At 44.7% G+C, this 18,267-nt stretch overlaps 1 protein-coding gene across 3 annotated transcripts in view; it reads right to left on the bottom strand.

The window, feature by feature from the left end:
* Window positions 1–18,062, bottom strand: part of LOC140428277 (bactericidal permeability-increasing protein-like) — a 63,174-nt gene extending 45,112 nt beyond the window's left edge. The window contains exons 1-7 of one of the 3 annotated variants that reach the window (XM_072514570.1): window positions 17,913–18,062; window positions 16,097–16,255; window positions 10,587–10,701; window positions 7,822–7,950; window positions 4,052–4,207; window positions 2,682–2,745; window positions 2,487–2,547 (exon numbers count right to left, since the gene is read on the bottom strand). In XM_072514570.1, coding sequence (XP_072370671.1) covers window positions 2,487–2,547; window positions 2,682–2,745; window positions 4,052–4,207; window positions 7,822–7,950; window positions 10,587–10,701; window positions 16,097–16,202 — 631 coding nt within the window. In that variant the 5' untranslated portion in view covers window positions 16,203–16,255; window positions 17,913–18,062. Of the gene's footprint in view, window positions 1–2,486; window positions 2,548–2,681; window positions 2,746–4,051; window positions 4,208–7,821; window positions 7,951–10,586; window positions 10,702–16,096; window positions 16,256–17,066; window positions 17,141–17,867 lie in introns of those variants that run through there. The other 2 variants (XM_072514568.1, XM_072514569.1) reach the window with 2 other exon arrangements.
* Between the last annotated feature and the right edge of the window lie 205 nt (window positions 18,063–18,267).

Here is an 18,267-nt window from a genome sequence, read left to right as displayed (position 1 = left end):
TGTCCTTTCTTCCCACACCCGTTGCAGGTCGTGCCCCGCGCCGGGCAGCGCTGCCTGGGGTGTTTGTTTTGTCCACAAAAATAACACTTGGGCCCCCCAGAGTTGGCTGGCTGCTGCGCGACGCAGGCTTGCGGTGAGCTGGAGTCGGCAGCTGGTGGGGCCCACGATGCCCACGAGGGTGCCGCGCGGTCGGGGGTGTAGGACTCCAGGTTATGGGACGCCACTTCTAGTGAATTTGCAAGCTGCCTAGTCTCCGCAAGATCGAGCGTACCCCCTTCCAATAGTCGCTGGCGAATGTACGTAGACTGCATGCCCGTGACATAAGCGTCTCTGATTAAAAGTTCGGTGTGTTGGACTGCCGAAACTGCCTGGCAGTCACAGTTCCTACCGAGAATCTGTAGGGCCCGCAAGAAATCATCCAGAGTCTCCCCGGGGAGTTGCCGTCTCGTGGCCAGGAGGTGCCTGGCGTACACTTGGTTCACCGGTTTCCGGTTTAACGTAATGTCCCTTTCTGAGTAGGTGGGCACATCCCGGATGAGGGGGAAACTTTCAGGGCTCACCCGCGAGTAGAGGACTTGGAGCTTCTGTGAGTCCGAGGGTTCTTCAGTGGCTGCTCTGAGGTAGCCTTCGAAGCAGGCTAGCCAGTGGTCGAACGTAGACGTGGCATTGGCTGCGTGAGGGCTCAGCTGCAGGAGATCAGGCTTGATTAGGAGATGGCTACCACAGTGCACATCTCCAAAAATCTGACCTGGTCCACCCACGTCGACGCTACCACCAAGAAAGCACAACAACGTCTATACTTCCTCAGGAAACTAAGGAAATTCGGTATGTCCACATTAACCCGTACCAACTTTTACAGATGCACCATAGAAAGCATCCTATCAGGCTGCGTCACAGCCTGGTATGGCAACTGCTCAGCCCAGGACCGCAAGAAACTTCAGAGAGTTGTGAACACCGCCCAGTCCATCACACAAACCTGCCTCCCATCCATTGACTCCATCTACACCTCCCACTGCCTGGAGAAAGCGGGCAGCATAATCAAAGATCCCTCCCACCCGGCTTACTCACTCTTCCAACTTCTTCCATCGGACAGGAGATACAGAAGTCTGAGAACACGCAGGAACAGACTCAAAAACAGCTTCTTCCCAGCTGTCACCAGACTCCTAAATGACCCTCTTATGGACTGACCTCATTAACACTATACCCTGTATGCTTCATCCGATGCCAGTGCTTATGTAGTGACATTGTATATGTTGTGTTGCCCTATTATGTATTTTCTTTTATTCCCTTTTCTTCTCATGTACTTAACAATCTGTTTGAGCTGCTCGCAGAAAAATACTTTTCACTGTACCTCGGTACATGTGACAATAAACAAAACCAATCCAATCCAATCCAATCCAACCTCCACCTACAAGAGGATGAGCTTGATTCAGTTCAAGGTGGTGCAAAGGATTTGGGCAATGATGAGTAGTTTCTTCCAGGGAGTGAGCGATGGGTGTGAGAGGTGTGGTTGGATGCCGCCGAATCATGCTCACATGTTCTAGGGTTACGAGAAGCTGAAGAGCTTTTGGAAGGGTGTGTTTGGGACTTTATTCAGGATAGTGAGGGCTGAGGTCAGACCTTTGGGGTTTCGGAGGAGCTGAAGCTGCCGGTGGGAAAGGGGGTCGATGTAATGGCTTGATCGCCCAGCAAAGGATCCTGTTGAATTGGAAGTCAGATAACCCGTTGGGGGTGGCTGGGGGACTTGTACGACTTTCTCAGGCTGGGGAAGAATAAGTTCGCGTTGAGGGGGTCAGAAGAGGGTTTCTAGGTGCGGTGGAGGGCATTCATGGCTTTATTTGAGGAGCTGTTCGTTGCGGGGGGGGAAGATGTAAAAGGGGGGAAAAACTATACAAACTGCTGACTATGTTTTGATGTGCTGTGTTTTGTTGATGTTATGTATGTTTGGAATAAAATGTCTTTAAAAAATAATAAATAAAATGGGAGAACATAGTCTCCGAAAAGGACAATCCACCCTGTTATGTATTGTTTCTAATTGCCTTTCTTCCACTGTAGGGAAAGAAAAAGAGGGAATTCTTTCCATGTGGAGAGGAATAAGAGACCATCATCCAAATTGGATTTTCTTACCAAAAGCCAATCTTCCACTAATAGACCCACCATTCAATCCAGAACTAAGTCATAGAGACCAAAGCGTTCCAAAATTCCCTGTTAGCGGAACTCAGCTCAGGAATTATTAACAATCTAGGAGGTGGAGATGGGACATATCAGCCAGAGTTCCTGTTCCTGATAACTATCCAGTGATTCCTGCTGGTAAGCAGAGTTAGGATTGGGCTCAGCTATTAACATCTATAGTTTATAGGCCAACTCTGACTGGCTGAAGTGAAGACCTATCCACTTGGACACAGTACCAGAGAACAGCATATCTCCTGCGTGGACTTTGGAAGATTGTGGGGGAGAGTGTGTTTGTGAACAATAGAGGAACCTACTCTTAATGGTCTTCAGATGTCGTTCTAGCCCATTGACTGCATCGGACACTTTTGGACAAATCTGTAAGAAAAAATTAAGAAAATGGCAATTAGAACGTAAGCAGATAATTAAACCAACCCATGGCTTGTAGTGTAAGTTCTCTATCTCTGTAGAAACCGGCAGCTGAATTATTCAACGTGCAATTGGATATGTACCTCTCGGTTAAGAGACGAGCGAATGGGATCCTCCAAGGAACTAGAGAACAGATTGTACAGCCAGCTGTAAATGTAAAAAAGTTATATTAGGTTAAAGTATAAAAATCTTTATACTGTGCATACAGCAGGCTCGTAAACATCAAGTGGGATTCAAAGTAATTCTCAAATATGCTGCCAATCTCACGGGTAAGTGAAATAAAATTCACCAAATTATTAGCTTCGCTTCGTGTGAACAAGTCACCTGATTTCATCATTAAGTCTAAATAAATCACAGTGGGATGCAACATTACGGTTAAACCCAACAAAATTCAGACACATCAATAAGGGATCACAAGAGGCAGTTCCTTTACTGTATAGAATGGAGAGCATGATCAGTATTGAAAGAACCTCTCATGCCCAGGTTAGCGGAAGAACACAGCAAGAACCTGCATTTTTAAAGGGTCTTTCATGACCTCAGGACAATCAATTAAGTAGTCCTGGAGTGTAGTCTCTGTTGTAATGTAGGAAACAGAGCGGCCAGTAAGCTCCCACAAAGATCCACGCGGTGCGTTGGCCACCTGCATCTTTTTCTTTAAAAGTAATGTTGGTTGAGGCATATAAATTGATGAGGGCACTGGAGAAACTCTTCTGCTCTTCTTCCAACAATGACATTGGGGGCGGGGGGGGGGGGGGGGGGGGGGGGGTACAGGAATGTTACATGACTATAAAAACACAACATTTTAGGGCGACACGTTGGCGCAGTGGTTAGCACTGCTGCCTCACGCCGCCGAGGACCCTGGTTCGATCCTGGCCCGGGTCACTGCCTGTGTTGAGTTTGCACATTCTCCACGTGTCTGCGTGGATCTCACCCCCACAACCTGAAAAGATGTGCAGGGTAGGTGGATTGGCCATGTTAAATTATCCCTTAATTGGAAAAAAATAATTGGGTACTCTAAATATAAAAAGAAGAAAAAGAAAAAAAACAAAATTTAAAAAATAGAACAGAAAGAACAAAATTACATTAATCTAGCACCTGTCACATCCTCAGGATGTTCCAAAGTGATTCACAGCCAGTGAATTACTTTTTGAAATGCAGTTTCTGTTTTAAGTGGTAGCCATTTAACACACAGCAAGATCCCACAAACAACAATGGGATAATTGACCAGATAATCTGTTATGGGAGGAAAGACCATATCAGAATTGGTTCTGATATCCTCTGCTGACAAATAAGAGTACACCAATCACCATATAGGCTCAAATTGGCAATCGAGCAAGGTAGAAAAAGGCTCTGGGGAGAAGAGGGGAGCCAGGAGAGCAGGGGAAAGAGAGAGAGGAGAAATCTATACAGGAGTAGCTAAATGCATTTGTTTCCTAAAGTATTGCACCATTACCTGGCTCCTCCATGAAACGTGATGTCTAAGCTGCCAACATTGGCTGTGCAGCCAGCACTGTGCACTGCAGGTCGGCCAGTATCATCCCGGGTCATTCCTATCACCTCTGATATTGACAGGCCACTCACGGAGAGATCAAATGAGCCACTGTCTGATCTGTAGAGACAAACGCATAGGAGCAGTCACAAGACATTAGGTGAAGCGAGGATACATTAGAAGACAAATTGAGCAACGCCTAGAAAAGAGTGCAAGAGGAGGACACCAGGACAGGCAGTCAGCAGCACCTATTGGACAGTGTGAGACACCAGGATAGTCAACAGCAGGTCCCAGGTTCGATCCTGGATCTAGGTCACTGTCCGTGTGGAGTTTGCAAATTCTCCCTGTGTTTGTGTGGGTTTCGCCCCCACAACCCAAAAATGTGCAGGGTACGTGGATTGGCCACGCTAAATTGCCTCTTAATTGGAAAAAAAATGAATTGGGTACTCTAAATTTATTTTTTAAAGGTTAAAAGAATTTTTTTTTTTTTTTAAATTTAAAAAATAAAAAAAATAGGATAGTCAACAGCACGTGGCAGAGTGCAAGGTGACGATACCGGAACTCCAGGACAGACAGTTAGCAACACCTAGAGGAGAGTGCGAGAGGAGTTTGAAAACAGCGTGAGAATGCAGTGAGACATCTGAGTGCTAGCTTGGAGTTTGGAGCACCCGAGGTGATGACAGGATTCAAAAGTGGGAGAAAGTGGAAGCACTTGATTGGGGTGAGTACAGTCGGGTAAGTATTTACTATTTCTATCGCTTATAGTTTGTAAGATCTTTATTTTGTGGTTTGTTGTATGTAAAGATTATATGCTGTAGTAATAAAGACTAGGGAAAAAGGCCACTAGAGTGATTGATATTATTTGATTTTATGTATCTTCCGAAAGGTTTAATTTAAAGGGACAGATCACGGCTCATAATCATGGTGTGCTCCTCCTGCTGTATGGGGGAAGCTGGGAACATTTTCAGTGCCCGGGGCCAGCATATGTGTAAGAAGTATCTCCAGCAGCATCTCCTGGAAGCCTGGGTTTCAGAGCTGGTGCAGTAGCTGGAGACACTGTGGAGCATCCGCGAGGTGGAGAGTATCGTGGATAGCCCGTATAGAGAAGTAGTCATAACACAGCCTCCACAAACAAGAAGGGAATGTGTAACCACCAGGCAGAACCATGCAGGAATCTCTTGTGACCATTCCCCTGCAAAACAGATACACTTTGGATACTGTTGGGGGGAATGGCCTCTCAGGGGAAAGCAGCAGCAACCAAATTCTTGCAACACAGTTGGCTCTGCTGCATGGGAAAGAAGTAATAAGTGTGGAAATGCATTAGTTATAGGGGATTAAATTGTAAGGGGAATAGATAGGTGTTACTGTGGCCATAAGACTCCAGGATGGTATGTTGCCTCCCTGGTGCTAGGGTCAAGGATGTCTCAGAGCGGTTGCAGGACATTCTGGAGGTGGAGGATGACCAGCTAGGGATCGTGGTACACATTGGTACAAACGACATAGGTGAAAAAAAGGATGCGGTCCTAAAATTAGAATATAGGGAGCTAGGATGTAGGACCACAAAGTGATTTCACAATTACCTCCAGTCCAACATAGAACAGTACAGCACAGTACAGCCCCTTCAGCCCACGATGTTGTGCCGACCATTTATCCTAATCTAAGACCAACCTGACCTACACCCCTTCAATTTACTGCTGTCCATGTGCCTGTCCAAGAGTCACTTAAATGTCCCTAATGACTCTGAATCCACCACCTCTGCTGGCAATGCATTCCACATACCCACCACTCTCTACCTACCTCTGACATCTCCCCTATACCTTCCTCAATCACATTAAAATTATGTCCCCTCGTGACAGCCATTTCCACCCTGGGGAAATGTCTCTGGCTATCCACTCTATCCATGCCTCTCATCACCTTGAACACCTCTATCAAGTCATCTCTCTGCCTTCTTCGCTCCAGTGAGAAAAGCCCTAGCTTCCTCAACCTTTCTTCATAAGACATGCCCGCCAGTCCAGGCAGCGTCCTGCTAAATCTCCTCTGTACCCTCTCCAAAGCATCCACATCCTTCCTATAATGAGGCGACCAGAACTGGCACAATATTCCAAGTGTGGTCTAACTGGAGTTTTATAAAGCTGCAGCAAAACCTCGCGGCTCCTAAACTCAATCCCCCTGTTAATGAAAGCCAAGTGCTAGTCAGAGGAGAAATAACAGGATATATTGGATGATTGCGTGGCTGAAGAGATTCCTGGGAAATTGGGACCGGTTCTGGGAGAGGTGGGACCAGTACAAACTTGATGGGTTACACCTAGGCAAGACCGGGACTGATGTCCGTGGAGGAGTATTTGCTAGACTGGTTGGGGAGGGTTTAAACTAAAATGGCAGGGGGATGGGAACCTATGCAAGGAGTCAGAGGAGGGGGAAACAAGGATAAGAACAAAAGACAGAAAGGGGAATAAGAAAAATGATAGGCAGAGAAATCAAGGGCCAGATTTAAACAGGGCCTCAGTGGAAAATAATGGGAACGGGACAAGGAATGGGGGAGAGCTTTGGGAACAAGAGGCTCAAAGCTCCCCGTTCCTCTCCAGCACGTTACACTTACCCCACGTCAAATCTCAGATTACTCTTAATTACAATCCCAAAGTGTTATTTTTCCAAAAGTAACCTATGTAATTAGCATTTCCATGAATCACCATTTTCCTAGGGAGCCTATTCCATGGACCGACCATTCACTCTCTGGAATAGAGGCTTTGATATAAAGAGGGACAGGATGCTTTGGCAGGGTTTCAGAAAGGAAACTTAGAAGTCTGTGTGGCACTTTTCTCTTTGACAAGCTTCCCACCCGGCAGTCAACCTGAATGAGGGGCTTGAGATTCAGTCAGGTGGGTGGGAGTCTAGAGCAGGCCACAACGGCTGATAAGGGGCCTGCAGTTCTCCTGGAAGCTGGAGACCTCCGATCTCTGGGGCAGTGGGGACAGTGTTGAATGGGGGTGGAGCTCCGGGGTCTGGTGGAAAGCAGTTCTGCTCCTCCTGGCCCACAGCAATGCTCTAAAAGCACTGAACTGCTCCCTTCTGTGTGATAGTATAAAATTAGTCATTGGATTGTTCAGGCTTTTTGATGGGGCTGGTTTAGCACACTGGGCTAAATAGCTGGCTTTTAAAGCCGAGCAAGGCAGGCCAGCAGCATGGTTCAATTCCCTTACCAGCCTCCCTGAACAGGCGCTGGAATGTGGCGACTAGGGGCTTTTCACAGTAACTTCATTGAAGCCTACTTGTGACAATAAGCGATTTTCATTTCATTTCATTTCATGTCTTTTATGAATTTTGCTGACTTCAATGAAAACATAAACTGGGAGGAACCCAGAACAGGCTGCAAGCTCACTGTCACCGTTTTCACACTTTCGGAAAAAGCCAAGATCCAGTCCACACTTTCCAAATGCACCCTCCAATGTGGTCCTGGGCTGAACCGAACACAGTTAGAAAGCCAAAAATCCAATCCCTGGCTAGCACTGGGTGAAATGGAGAGAGTAAAGCAATAGTTATAAAGTGGGTTGTGTGCCCTGGAAGGGGTAAAATCACCAAGGTTACCACTCCTACTCAACATTCAGATTGTAGACCCAACCATGCCGGGGGTTTTGATTGAGGTACAAGGGGATTGACAGCACAGTGGAACATTTCAGTCCTTTCAGGAGGGAACAGAAGGAAATTCATAGAAAAACAAAAAATTAAATACTTACATAAAAAGATACTTTACTCTCCAGTGTCCAGTTATGTGTATATAGGCATTGTCAATGGAGAGTTTAATGCCAGTCCCAGCATAGAATCCTACCGCAGACGTAGGCAGACTAAAAGCGCTAATGTGCATCCTGTAAAGAACATTTTACACAACAAGTTATTATTACTTTCTCACCGAGCTGTGGACTGGCAGCATGTAAACTGATTTACACGGGTTAGAACATCTTATTCCCAGAAATATTAGCTTCAAACTCCTCCATGGCAGGATCCTTAATGTTAGGCAGAATATCAACAGTATTTTCCCTAATGCAGGCATCACATAAATCTACTTGCACACCTTATTGTATTTGTATTCCACTGTTAGTTACAAATCTAAGTGGGTGAACATACAGGCATAAGAAATAGGAGCAGGAATACACCATATGGCTAAACGAGCCTGCTCCACCATTCGATACGATCATGGCATAGTTCTGCCTCAACTTCACTTTGACATCCACTCCCCAAACCTCCAGTTATATCAGCCTTAAATATATTCAATGGTGGAACATCCACAACTCTCTGGGGTAGAGAATTCCAAAGATTCACAATCCTGTGGGTGGCTAAAATCTTTCCTCATCTCAGCTCCTTAACCTGAGACCCGCGTTCTCTAACTTTCCCAGCCAGGGAAACCGGCTCTCTTGTCTACCATATCAAGCACCTTCAGAAACTTATATGTTTCAAGCAGACCATCCCCTATTCTGTTAAACTCTGAAGAGTTTAGGCCCAAATTCCTCAGCCTACCATCATAGGACAAACCCTCTCATCGCAGGAACAAATCTAGTGAACATTCATTCTACAATCTTCAGTGCAAGTTTATCTTTTCTTAAATATGGAGACCAAAACTTCAAGACGTGGTCTCACCAAGGCCTTGTATAATTGTAACAAGACTTCCTTATTAATATACTCTAATCCCCTTGCAATAAAGACCAACAGACCGTTTCTCTTCCTAATTGTTTGCTATACGTTCATGCTAACTTTTTGCTCATTGCACAAGTGCACCCAAGTCCCTCTGTACATGAACATTTACAAGTTTCATGTCTTTTAAGACACAGACTGTTTTACTATTTTATGACCAAACTGGATAACCTCACACTTCCTCGCATTGCATTCTGCTCACTTGAACTGTCTATATTTCTTTGCAGCCTCTGTGCCCTCCTCACAGATTACATTCCCATTGGCACTCCACTCATCACAGCTTGGTAACCTCACAATGTCCCATTTATTCCTACTCTTTGTTTCCTGCCTGTTAGCTAATTCTCTAGCCATGCTAAAATTTTACCCCAACTCCATGAACCTTACATATTAACCTTTTGCGTGGTAACTTATTGAATGCCTTTTGGAAATCCTAGTACATCTACCAGTTCCACTTCATCTACCCTGATAGTTGCATCCTCAAAAAACTCTAATAGATTTGTCAAACGTGACTTCCCTTGTGTAGAACCATGTTGACTTTGGACGACAACACTATGATTTTCAAGTGCATTCTTAAGGTTTCCTTAATAATAGATTCCAGCATTTCCCCAATGACTGACATCAGGTTAACTAGTGGTAGTTCTCTATTTTCCTTCTCTCTTGTGTAGAGGAAAAGTAGACTAAAAGCAGGGATGGGTGAAATACCTTTTGATTAATAGGGTTATCCTGCCTTAGTGGCAGCATTGTCCTATTAAAATTTCAGTGTGTTCCTATCTCTAATTAAAGAATTTGCATTTATATAGCACCTATTCATGATCTCAGGATGTTCCAAAGTACTTTACAGCCAGTGAAATACTTTGGAAGTGCAGTCACTGTTGCAAAATATTTTTTAAAAAGCAGCAAATTAGTGCACAGCAAGATTAAATAAAAAGCAACCTGATAATTCCCAGGTAAGCTGTTTCTAGTGCCATAGGAGCTTTAACATCCACCCGAGAGAGCAGATGGTGCCTCCATTTAAGGTCTCATCCGAAAGACAGTGCAGCCCTCCCTCAGCACTGGAGTGTCTGCCTGCATTCTGTGTTCATGTCTCAGAACTAGGAATTGAACGTTCAACATTTTGTGTCACAGTTGAGAACGGCTGACACCCTGGATAATGAGACAAAAGCTGATCTTTGGTCTCCAGTGAATGTGGAGCTGGAGGCTTTTTCTATTATGATAATAAAGTAACTGGGCCAATTGTCTGGAGAAAATCTCCCAAAATCTCAGTCTGACAAGAATAACCGGTTTCAGGCATCAGAAACCCAAGCTTAATCCTGTAGTTCCTGGTGAATTTCCTATGACTGTCTCCACAGCACCATCTAAACCAGGGTTTCCCAAACAATTTCGGCCATGGGACCTTTTTGGCCTCGTAAGAGTACCGACGGAGCCCCTGAGAAACAGACTTGCTTTTGTATGTTTGTACTCTTCAGCATAATAAACTATATAAGTCTTTTCTATTTCTTATCTGTTTACAGTTATTAGAATTAAAACATTCTCTTTTCCCCTTTTTTGCAGGAGCAGTGGGTCAAATGTGAGTTATAGTGGGGGAAATTACACCATTTCTTTGTTCTTATCCAATATTGTGGTTGGTAGAGTTTTGCTGGAAATGTACGAGCACTTCCTGCTTCCTGCCCACCATATTCGGGGCTTGATAGGCCACTTGGCACCGAAAAATAACTGCAAAGGATGGGACTCAACTTCAAGGCCATTCAAAATGGAGGAAGTCAATTTGAAACAAATTGCATTCATTTTCCTGGCGAACACTCCAGTTACTCACCCAGAGATTTGGTAATGGACATGGCCAACCACAGGCACATGTGTCTTGCCACTGACGTCTGGAATCTGAATCTGCCGCAGTTTCTGTTGCAATGCCTGTATCCCAACCTGCCGACCTGTTACAAACCAGATGTTAGAGAATACCAGAACTTTCCAGTACTCATTGGACAAGTAAAACCCATGCTTTTGGCTACACACCAACACTCTCCTCCATAAGTGGTTATTACTGGGGACTGCTACACATTTGGTCAGTGCAGGCTTGGAGGGCCAAAGGGCCTGGTCCTGGGCTGTACTTTTTTTGTTCTTTGTTCTGATTACACACCCCACACCGTTTACTCCACTGGAAACTCCAGTCTGCGTCCAGTAAGATGTAGTCTCAGGGTGTTCAGCATAACAGGTGTTAAACCAGAACTGGAGTACAGTATCGTGCCTAGTATGAAGCAGAGAGACACATGACAGTTGACAGGAAACAGAGTGGTGTAGAGCAAGTCTGAGAGAAGAAGGCATGAAGGTAGTACCTTGTCAGGGCTATACCTTGGAGATATGTATATAACTGTGTATTAACAATAAACCATTTATGTTGAACCACACAAGCCTCCAGACCTCTTAGTGAGACACCAAACAACCTTATCACATAAGGCTGTTGGCCTTGCCACGTATTATGTTAACGCCTTGCAGGAGGAAAAAGTGTGAAGATATGCTTTGACGACCATCGCTTTCAAGTAAACATGGACAAGACTGGTGCACCCAGTTACATTAGTTATACATGGCTAATTGGGAATCCAGATGTGACATTTCTGATTAGTAAATAAACAATGAGGGCAGCACGGTGGCATAGTGGTTGGCACTGCTGCCTCACTATGCCGAGGTCTCAGGTTCGATCCCGGTTCTGGGTTACTGTATGTGTGGAGTTTGCATATTAGCCCCGTGTTGGCGTGGGTTTCGCCCCCACATCCCAAAAGATGGGCAGAGTAGGTGGATTGGCCACAATAAATTGCTTAATTGGAAAAAATGAATTGGGTACTCTAAATTTTTTTTGAAAGTAAATAAACAATGAGTCACTGCATGTTGGACAGCGGTCTCAATACTCATTTTTGTGCTGTGTACATGTCAACTTTAACTGTTTTGAACGTTTTTTGGTTAAATGGGAAGATGAAAAGCAGAGTGCCTGAGTGTTTTTTCTCAATCATTGTCAGCGATGCTCCCTTGGTCACTGAATTGTGCTGGATGTTCCAGTAAATGTACACATGTATGTTTACCTATAATACAATCAGAAAATACTGGAAATACTCAGATACTCAGCAAGTCAGTCAGCATCAGTGGAGAGAAACAGTTAATGTTTCATGTCGAAGATGCTTCATCAGAACTGTTTGACTTGTATTGGTGTAAAATGAGTCCTGGTGGATAAAATAACGTTACAGTAGCCATTCAGATGACTAGTCAGCAATTTCAATTGGACAGCACTGGACTGACTGGTAAATGCCAATATAGATTAGTGCATACAAGTGGGGCGACACGGTAGCACAGTGGTTAGCACTGTTGTTTGACAACGCCAGGGTCCCAGGTTCGATTCCCGGCTTGGGTCACTGTCTGTACAGAGTCTGCACATTCTCTCCATGTCTTTGTGGGTTTCCTCCGAGCGCTCCGGTTTCCTCCCACAGTCCAAAGATGTGCAGGTTAGGTGGATTAGCCATGCTAAATTGCCCTTAGTGTCCAAAAACGTTAGGTGGGGTTACTGCGTTACATGGACAGGGTGGATGTGTGAGCTTAAGTAGGATGATCTTTCCAAGGGTTGGTGCAGACTCGATGGGCCGAATGGCCTCCTTCTGCACTGTAAATTCTATGATATGATAAGTATTTGTTACATCAGATCAATGTACAATATTCTATTTTGATCCCTGTAAATGCACATTGGTGCATGTTGGTGAGACTATTACACACCAGTAAAGGCAATTATACAGTAGTACCACTGGCGTACGCTACTTCACATTCATACAATCCAGAAACATGATTATGATCTCAGATGAGCATGTAACTTAAAAAATCTAAATCCTATTTTTTTTACTGAAAGAACAAAGCTAAAAACAAAATAATTTTTACGATACAAAAACAGACTACAGCAAACATTAAATGCTACCCAGAATCAATACAAGTTAAATTTGAACTAACTGGAAAATTGTGGTCAATTATAACTATAACTTATACATTAAATGGCAGATACAACTAAGACAGATCTTATGTCTTGGAAGTTCACTCAGTGTCAGTCACAAAGTCTTTCAAATCCCTGTCTTCCTCACAATAAATTTCAACTCCTCTTCTAGGTTGTAGTCTGATCTCCAGTTGACAGCAGCACAAAACCAATCCAAGTTACACGGGCATAGTCTTCACCAAAAATGGCACACATCTGCAGCACACTTTAACTCTGCTTAAGACAGTCTGGATGGTGTAGATCCACCGGTGTTATCATCAAGTTACTCAAACTGTTGCAGAAACTGTATGTTTGCCTATTTTTAGCTCCTAATTTAGCCTCTGAATTCTTCAGCCTACCTGTACTGCACCACTGGAATCATCTGAACTCTGATGGATCTGTGTCCTTTCAGATGGATTTAAATAGTCTCAGTTTCCCTAGAAGTTTAAATTTTCAATCTCAGTTGCAACCTTAGTTTTCTCAGAAACTGGGAGAATCAGTTTTCCTTTTTGTTTTCCCTCTTGATTGATTGATATTTATTGTCACATGTACCGAAGTGCAGTGAAAAGTATTTTTCTTCGGCCAAGGGAACGTACACAGTACGTACGTAGTAGACAAAAGAATAATCGACAGAGTACATTGACGGTGCATCAACAAATAGTAATTGATTACAGTGCGAAACAAGGCCAAACAAGAGCAGCATAGGGCATCGTGAATAGTGTTCTTACAGGGAACCAATCAATCCAAGGGAGAGTTGTTGAGGAGTCTAGTAACTGTGGGATCTGCCACAAAAAATACAAGCTTCGAAATTATGGATTCCATCCCAGTACCATCACAACGACTTGCATGTATATGGCATTCTGCAGGACAGAGTGACATTTCAGAAACAGTTAATTGTAGTGAAGGTTTTTAAAAACAGCAAAGTAGGAGATAAGGCAGAGTAATTTAAGGAGGAAGTTCCGGAGGCTAAGGCAGGGACATAACAGCTGCAAATGTGACCACCAACTGAGAAAAAGGAACAACATGGACTAAGAAGTCAGAGGAGTGAAGAGAATAAGAGCTATAGGTCTACTAAACTATGAGTGGTATGGACAGAGTGGATAATCAGAAGCTTTTTCCCAGAGTGGAAGAGTCAATTACTAGGGGACATTGGTTTAAGGTGTGAGGGGGAAAGGTTAGAGGAGATGTGCGAGAGAGGTTTTATTTACACAGAGGGTAGTGGGTGCCTGAAACTCGCTGCTGGAGATGGTTGTGGAAGCAGGGACGATAGTGACCTTTAAGGAGCCTCTTGACAAATACATGAATAGGGTGGAATAGAGGGATATGGACCCCAGAAGTGTAAAAGGTTTTAGGTTGGATGAGCAGCATAGTCGGCGCAGGCTTGGAGGGCTGAAGGCCTGTTCCTGTGCTATACTGTTCTTTGTTCATTGTTTGAGTTGGTCACCAATGTGGACTGCTGGAAAGTCTTGCAAGCATTCAAAGGCAATTGATAAGAGGGATACAGAGGTGTACAGGGAGCCATTAAACCCAGTGGGCTACAAGAAACAGCAGAGGGAACTGGGGGTCAGTGATACAGAGGGGTGCAGGGAGCACCGTGAGGGGCCCAGTGAATAGAATGACAGAAATGCTAGGCTGTGTGGGGACAATGGACATAGAGGTCATTTTCTGACTGTTGCAATTCATGGAGAAGGAAGGAAGTGATTGTACTGGAAAGGATGCAGAGGAGATTCGCCAGGATGTTGCCTTGGCTGGAGCATTTCAGCTATCAAGAGAGACTGGATCGGCTGCGGCTGTTTTCCTTGGAGCAGAGAAGGCTGAGGGGGAACCTGATAGGGCGACAGTGGTCAGTACTGTTCCTTCACAGCACCAAGGTCCCAGGTTCGATTCCCGGCTTGGGTCGCTGTCTGTGCGGAGTCTGCACGTACTCCCCGTGTCTGCGTGGTTTTCCTCCGGGTGCTCCAGTTTCCTCCAAGTCCCGAAAGATGTGCTTGTCAGGTAATTTGGACATTCTGAATTCTCACTCCATGTACCCGAACACGCGCCGGAGTGTGGTGACTAAGGGCTTTTCACAGTAAGTTCATTGCATTGTTAATTTCATAGAATTATCATAGAATTTACAGTGCAGAAGGAGGCCATTCGGCCCATCGAGTCTGTACCGGCTCTTGGAAAGAGCATCCTACCCAAGGTCAACCCTATCCCCATAACCCAGTAACCCCACCCAACACTAAGGGCAATTTTGGACACTAGGGGCAATTTATCATGGCCAATCCACCTAACCTGCACGTCTTTGGACTGTGGGAGGAAACCGGAGCACCCGGAGGAAACCCACGCAGACACAGGGAGAACGTGCAGACTCCGCACAGACAGTGACCCAGCGGGGAATCGAACCTGGGACCCTGGCGCTGTGAAGCCACAGTGCTATCCACTTGTGCTACCGTGCTGCCCCTGAATGGATTAGAGTCTGTCAGTCTGTTATTGTGGGGTTGTCTTGGGACACAATGGTTTCTTACTCTGGTAGAGATCCTGCTGGAGGCAATGGTCTTTCATTGTCAAAATACCTTTATTTGCAATCACAAACTATTTGCAAGGTTACAGGTCATCAGTACATAGCCACAGCTCCTCTACAAGCTGCTTCAGACTCATTTTATCACAGCGAGTGACAGCACTGTGACATAGCTCCTTACGCTCAGGTTAACAATCATTAAAGTTAACCCTTTACTCTGCAGCCCAGAATTGAGAGCAAAGTAGGGACAGAGGTCGGCGATGCTGCGAAGGTGAAAAGTCATCCTAGAGTTGCAATGGATGTGGCAAGAAACTAAAGTTCAGGATCAAGCTTGGCACATTTGGATTTAGCCCAGTGGCAATAGGAGAGGCTGATGGATTTGGAAGCATAACTAAAAGTGAAAGGCAGCTGATTAGGATTCCTTCAGATTTGGAGGAGATCCAAGAAGTGTCAACATTAAGGAAATATTATCTGCAACCTAATTTAAAAAAAAGAAATTCACAGACATCAAAATAAGTTCCATTTTTATACCCAATATAAAAGTAGCAATAAAAGCCACAGTCTTCCAACCCTTAGAAAAGTCCAGTAAGAAGTCTTTTAACACCAGGTTAAAGTCTATAAATATGTTTCTGGAACATACCTCTTCATTCACCTGAGGAAGGAGCAGTGCTCCGAAAGCTAGTGTTTGAAACAAACCTGTTGGACTTTAACCTGGTGTTGTAAGACTTCTTACTGTGCTCACCCCAGTCCAACGCTGGCAGCCCCACATCTTAGAAAAGTCCACAGAGATAAATTAATCGGCATATTTATCCACACTCACCGTACTCCAAGGCTTTCTGTGTCACTCTCACTTTCAATCCTGGGTTTGTACACGAGGTGTATGAAAAGAATAGGAAACCGACTGCCAAAATCCAAACCATCTTCATCGCCACCTGGACTCCCTGCCAATGTGTGCTGCACAGATACTGTCAGGGTTTTCCTGAACAAGACACAATTGATACGGAAGTAACAGAAACATGTTAAGTTTCACTTTCAGTCATCCGACCGCTTGGTTCACTTTCTCTGCATGCATGTCCCCTGCTAAACTTCTTACACTTCTGTCCACCTCTGTAACATCTGTCCACAATTAGTGATCACTAAAACCCTTGTTCATTACTGACTTTCTCACCTCTATATTCATTTATTCCACCAATCTCTTGGCTGGTCTATTATCCTCCATGTATTATAGATTTCAGCCTTTCCAATCACTCCTGACCTCACTGACTTACATTGGCATCCATTCCCCAATGCTTCAAAGTTATGATTTTAATTGCCCGTTTGAAATCTCTCCACAGATTCCTCCCTCCCTAGTTTCAGTAACTACTTAAAGACCCACAACATATGCCAGCAGACTCCTCTCCCATGTTCCTGTAATACTTACCTCATGTACAGACCCACTCCCTTTGCCTTACAATTGGCAGTCATGCCTTGAGCCACTGAGGTCCCACTCTTCCCAAGACTCTCCACCCCCAAATCCCCATTTGAAAATGGAATGACCGCCACCATAGTCCCAGAGGACCATCTGTTGTTCTCCCCTTTGAGAGAGAGCTGACTGGTGGTGACTTAACCTGAGGGTCACCATTGAGAAGATAGGGCCTTCAGGAATAATCACAACCGGGACGGGAATTGAACCAACGCTATTGTCATCTCTCCGCATCACAAACCAGCCGTCCATCCAACTGAGCTAACTGTACTTGTACTAAAGCTAAACGTACCTGTACGATATAATTAAGACCTTTCTTAAAACCTACCTATTTGAACAAGCTTCCCAATCACTCCTTCTTTGGCTCAGTGTTTGCTTCTCTTATGCCTTTGCGGAGCTCTAGGGATGGTCCTTCCTAAAGCAAATGCGCGTTGTTGTTACTGGTGAATGAGACACTCTTATTGCCTGTGGCTGCTTCAGTCTTGACTCACTAAACCAGCCCCGTTTCTTGTATTTTACATTGAGAAACATAGGTGAAGAACCAAAGCTAAAATGCATTAATCACCAGTGTTGCAAAGAAACAGGAGGTTTAATGGAGATACAGCAATTAGGTGACATCGAGGGTGGGTTTTAATGGTTTGTGAAGGACTGAGAGAAAAGAGAACAATAATCTTGAACTCATATAGAACCATAGAATTCCTACAGTACAGAAGGAGATCATTCAACCTGTTGACCCTCTGAAAGAGCACTCTACCTAGGCCCACTTCCCTGCCCTATCCCCATAACCCCACCTAACCTATGCATCTCTGGACTGTGGGAGGAAACCAGAGCACCCAGAGGAAACCCACACAGACACGGGGAGAATGTGCAAACTCCACACAGTCACGGGGAGAATGGGCAAACTCCACACAGACAGTGACTCAAGTCCAGAATCCAACCCAGGTCTCTGGCGCGCTGAGGCAGCAGTGTTAACCACTGTGCCATCCCTCCTGGGAAAGAATGAATGAATTAGAGTCGGAGGCAATGTCTTAATTCCATCAGATGGGATAAAGATGATGTTTGAGGGGAATAAGATAGTTTAGAGAAAAAACAAAATCGAGAGGAGAGAGGGAGGGCTGAAGGTTAGTACCGGAATAAACCAGTTGCCAGTGCCAGAGATGAATTAGTGTGATACCTCCTGCAGAAGCCAGTTTCCTCATTCCTTGAGAGAGTCTCCTCCGGTGTTTTCTGAACAAAACAAAATAATTTAAGCGATCCCGAGACCCTTGCCCATTTATTTTGTGTGTTTTCAGCTCACCTGCTTCACAAATCGAAGCAGGAAGTTTGAGGTAAAGGATGTATAATAATCTTAATGCTCAAATCAGAATTTAAATAAATAATTGCTGAGTGGCTGGATTGGGCGTGTGGTTTGTGAATTGCTGGCAACACAAGTTACGCAAGGAAAACAGCATTTAAACGCCTATCTGAAATTGGGTGGTAAACTTGAGCAAGCAAAGTGTCTCCCACCCTCCCACCTCAGGGTACGTTCT

Source organism: Scyliorhinus torazame, chromosome 8 (genome assembly GCF_047496885.1).
Source record: "Scyliorhinus torazame isolate Kashiwa2021f chromosome 8, sScyTor2.1, whole genome shotgun sequence".
Classification (NCBI taxonomy): Eukaryota; Metazoa; Chordata; class Chondrichthyes; order Carcharhiniformes; family Scyliorhinidae; genus Scyliorhinus; species Scyliorhinus torazame.
Note: the sequence above shows the minus strand (reverse complement) of the source record. Positions and strands in the feature narration are given on the sequence as shown.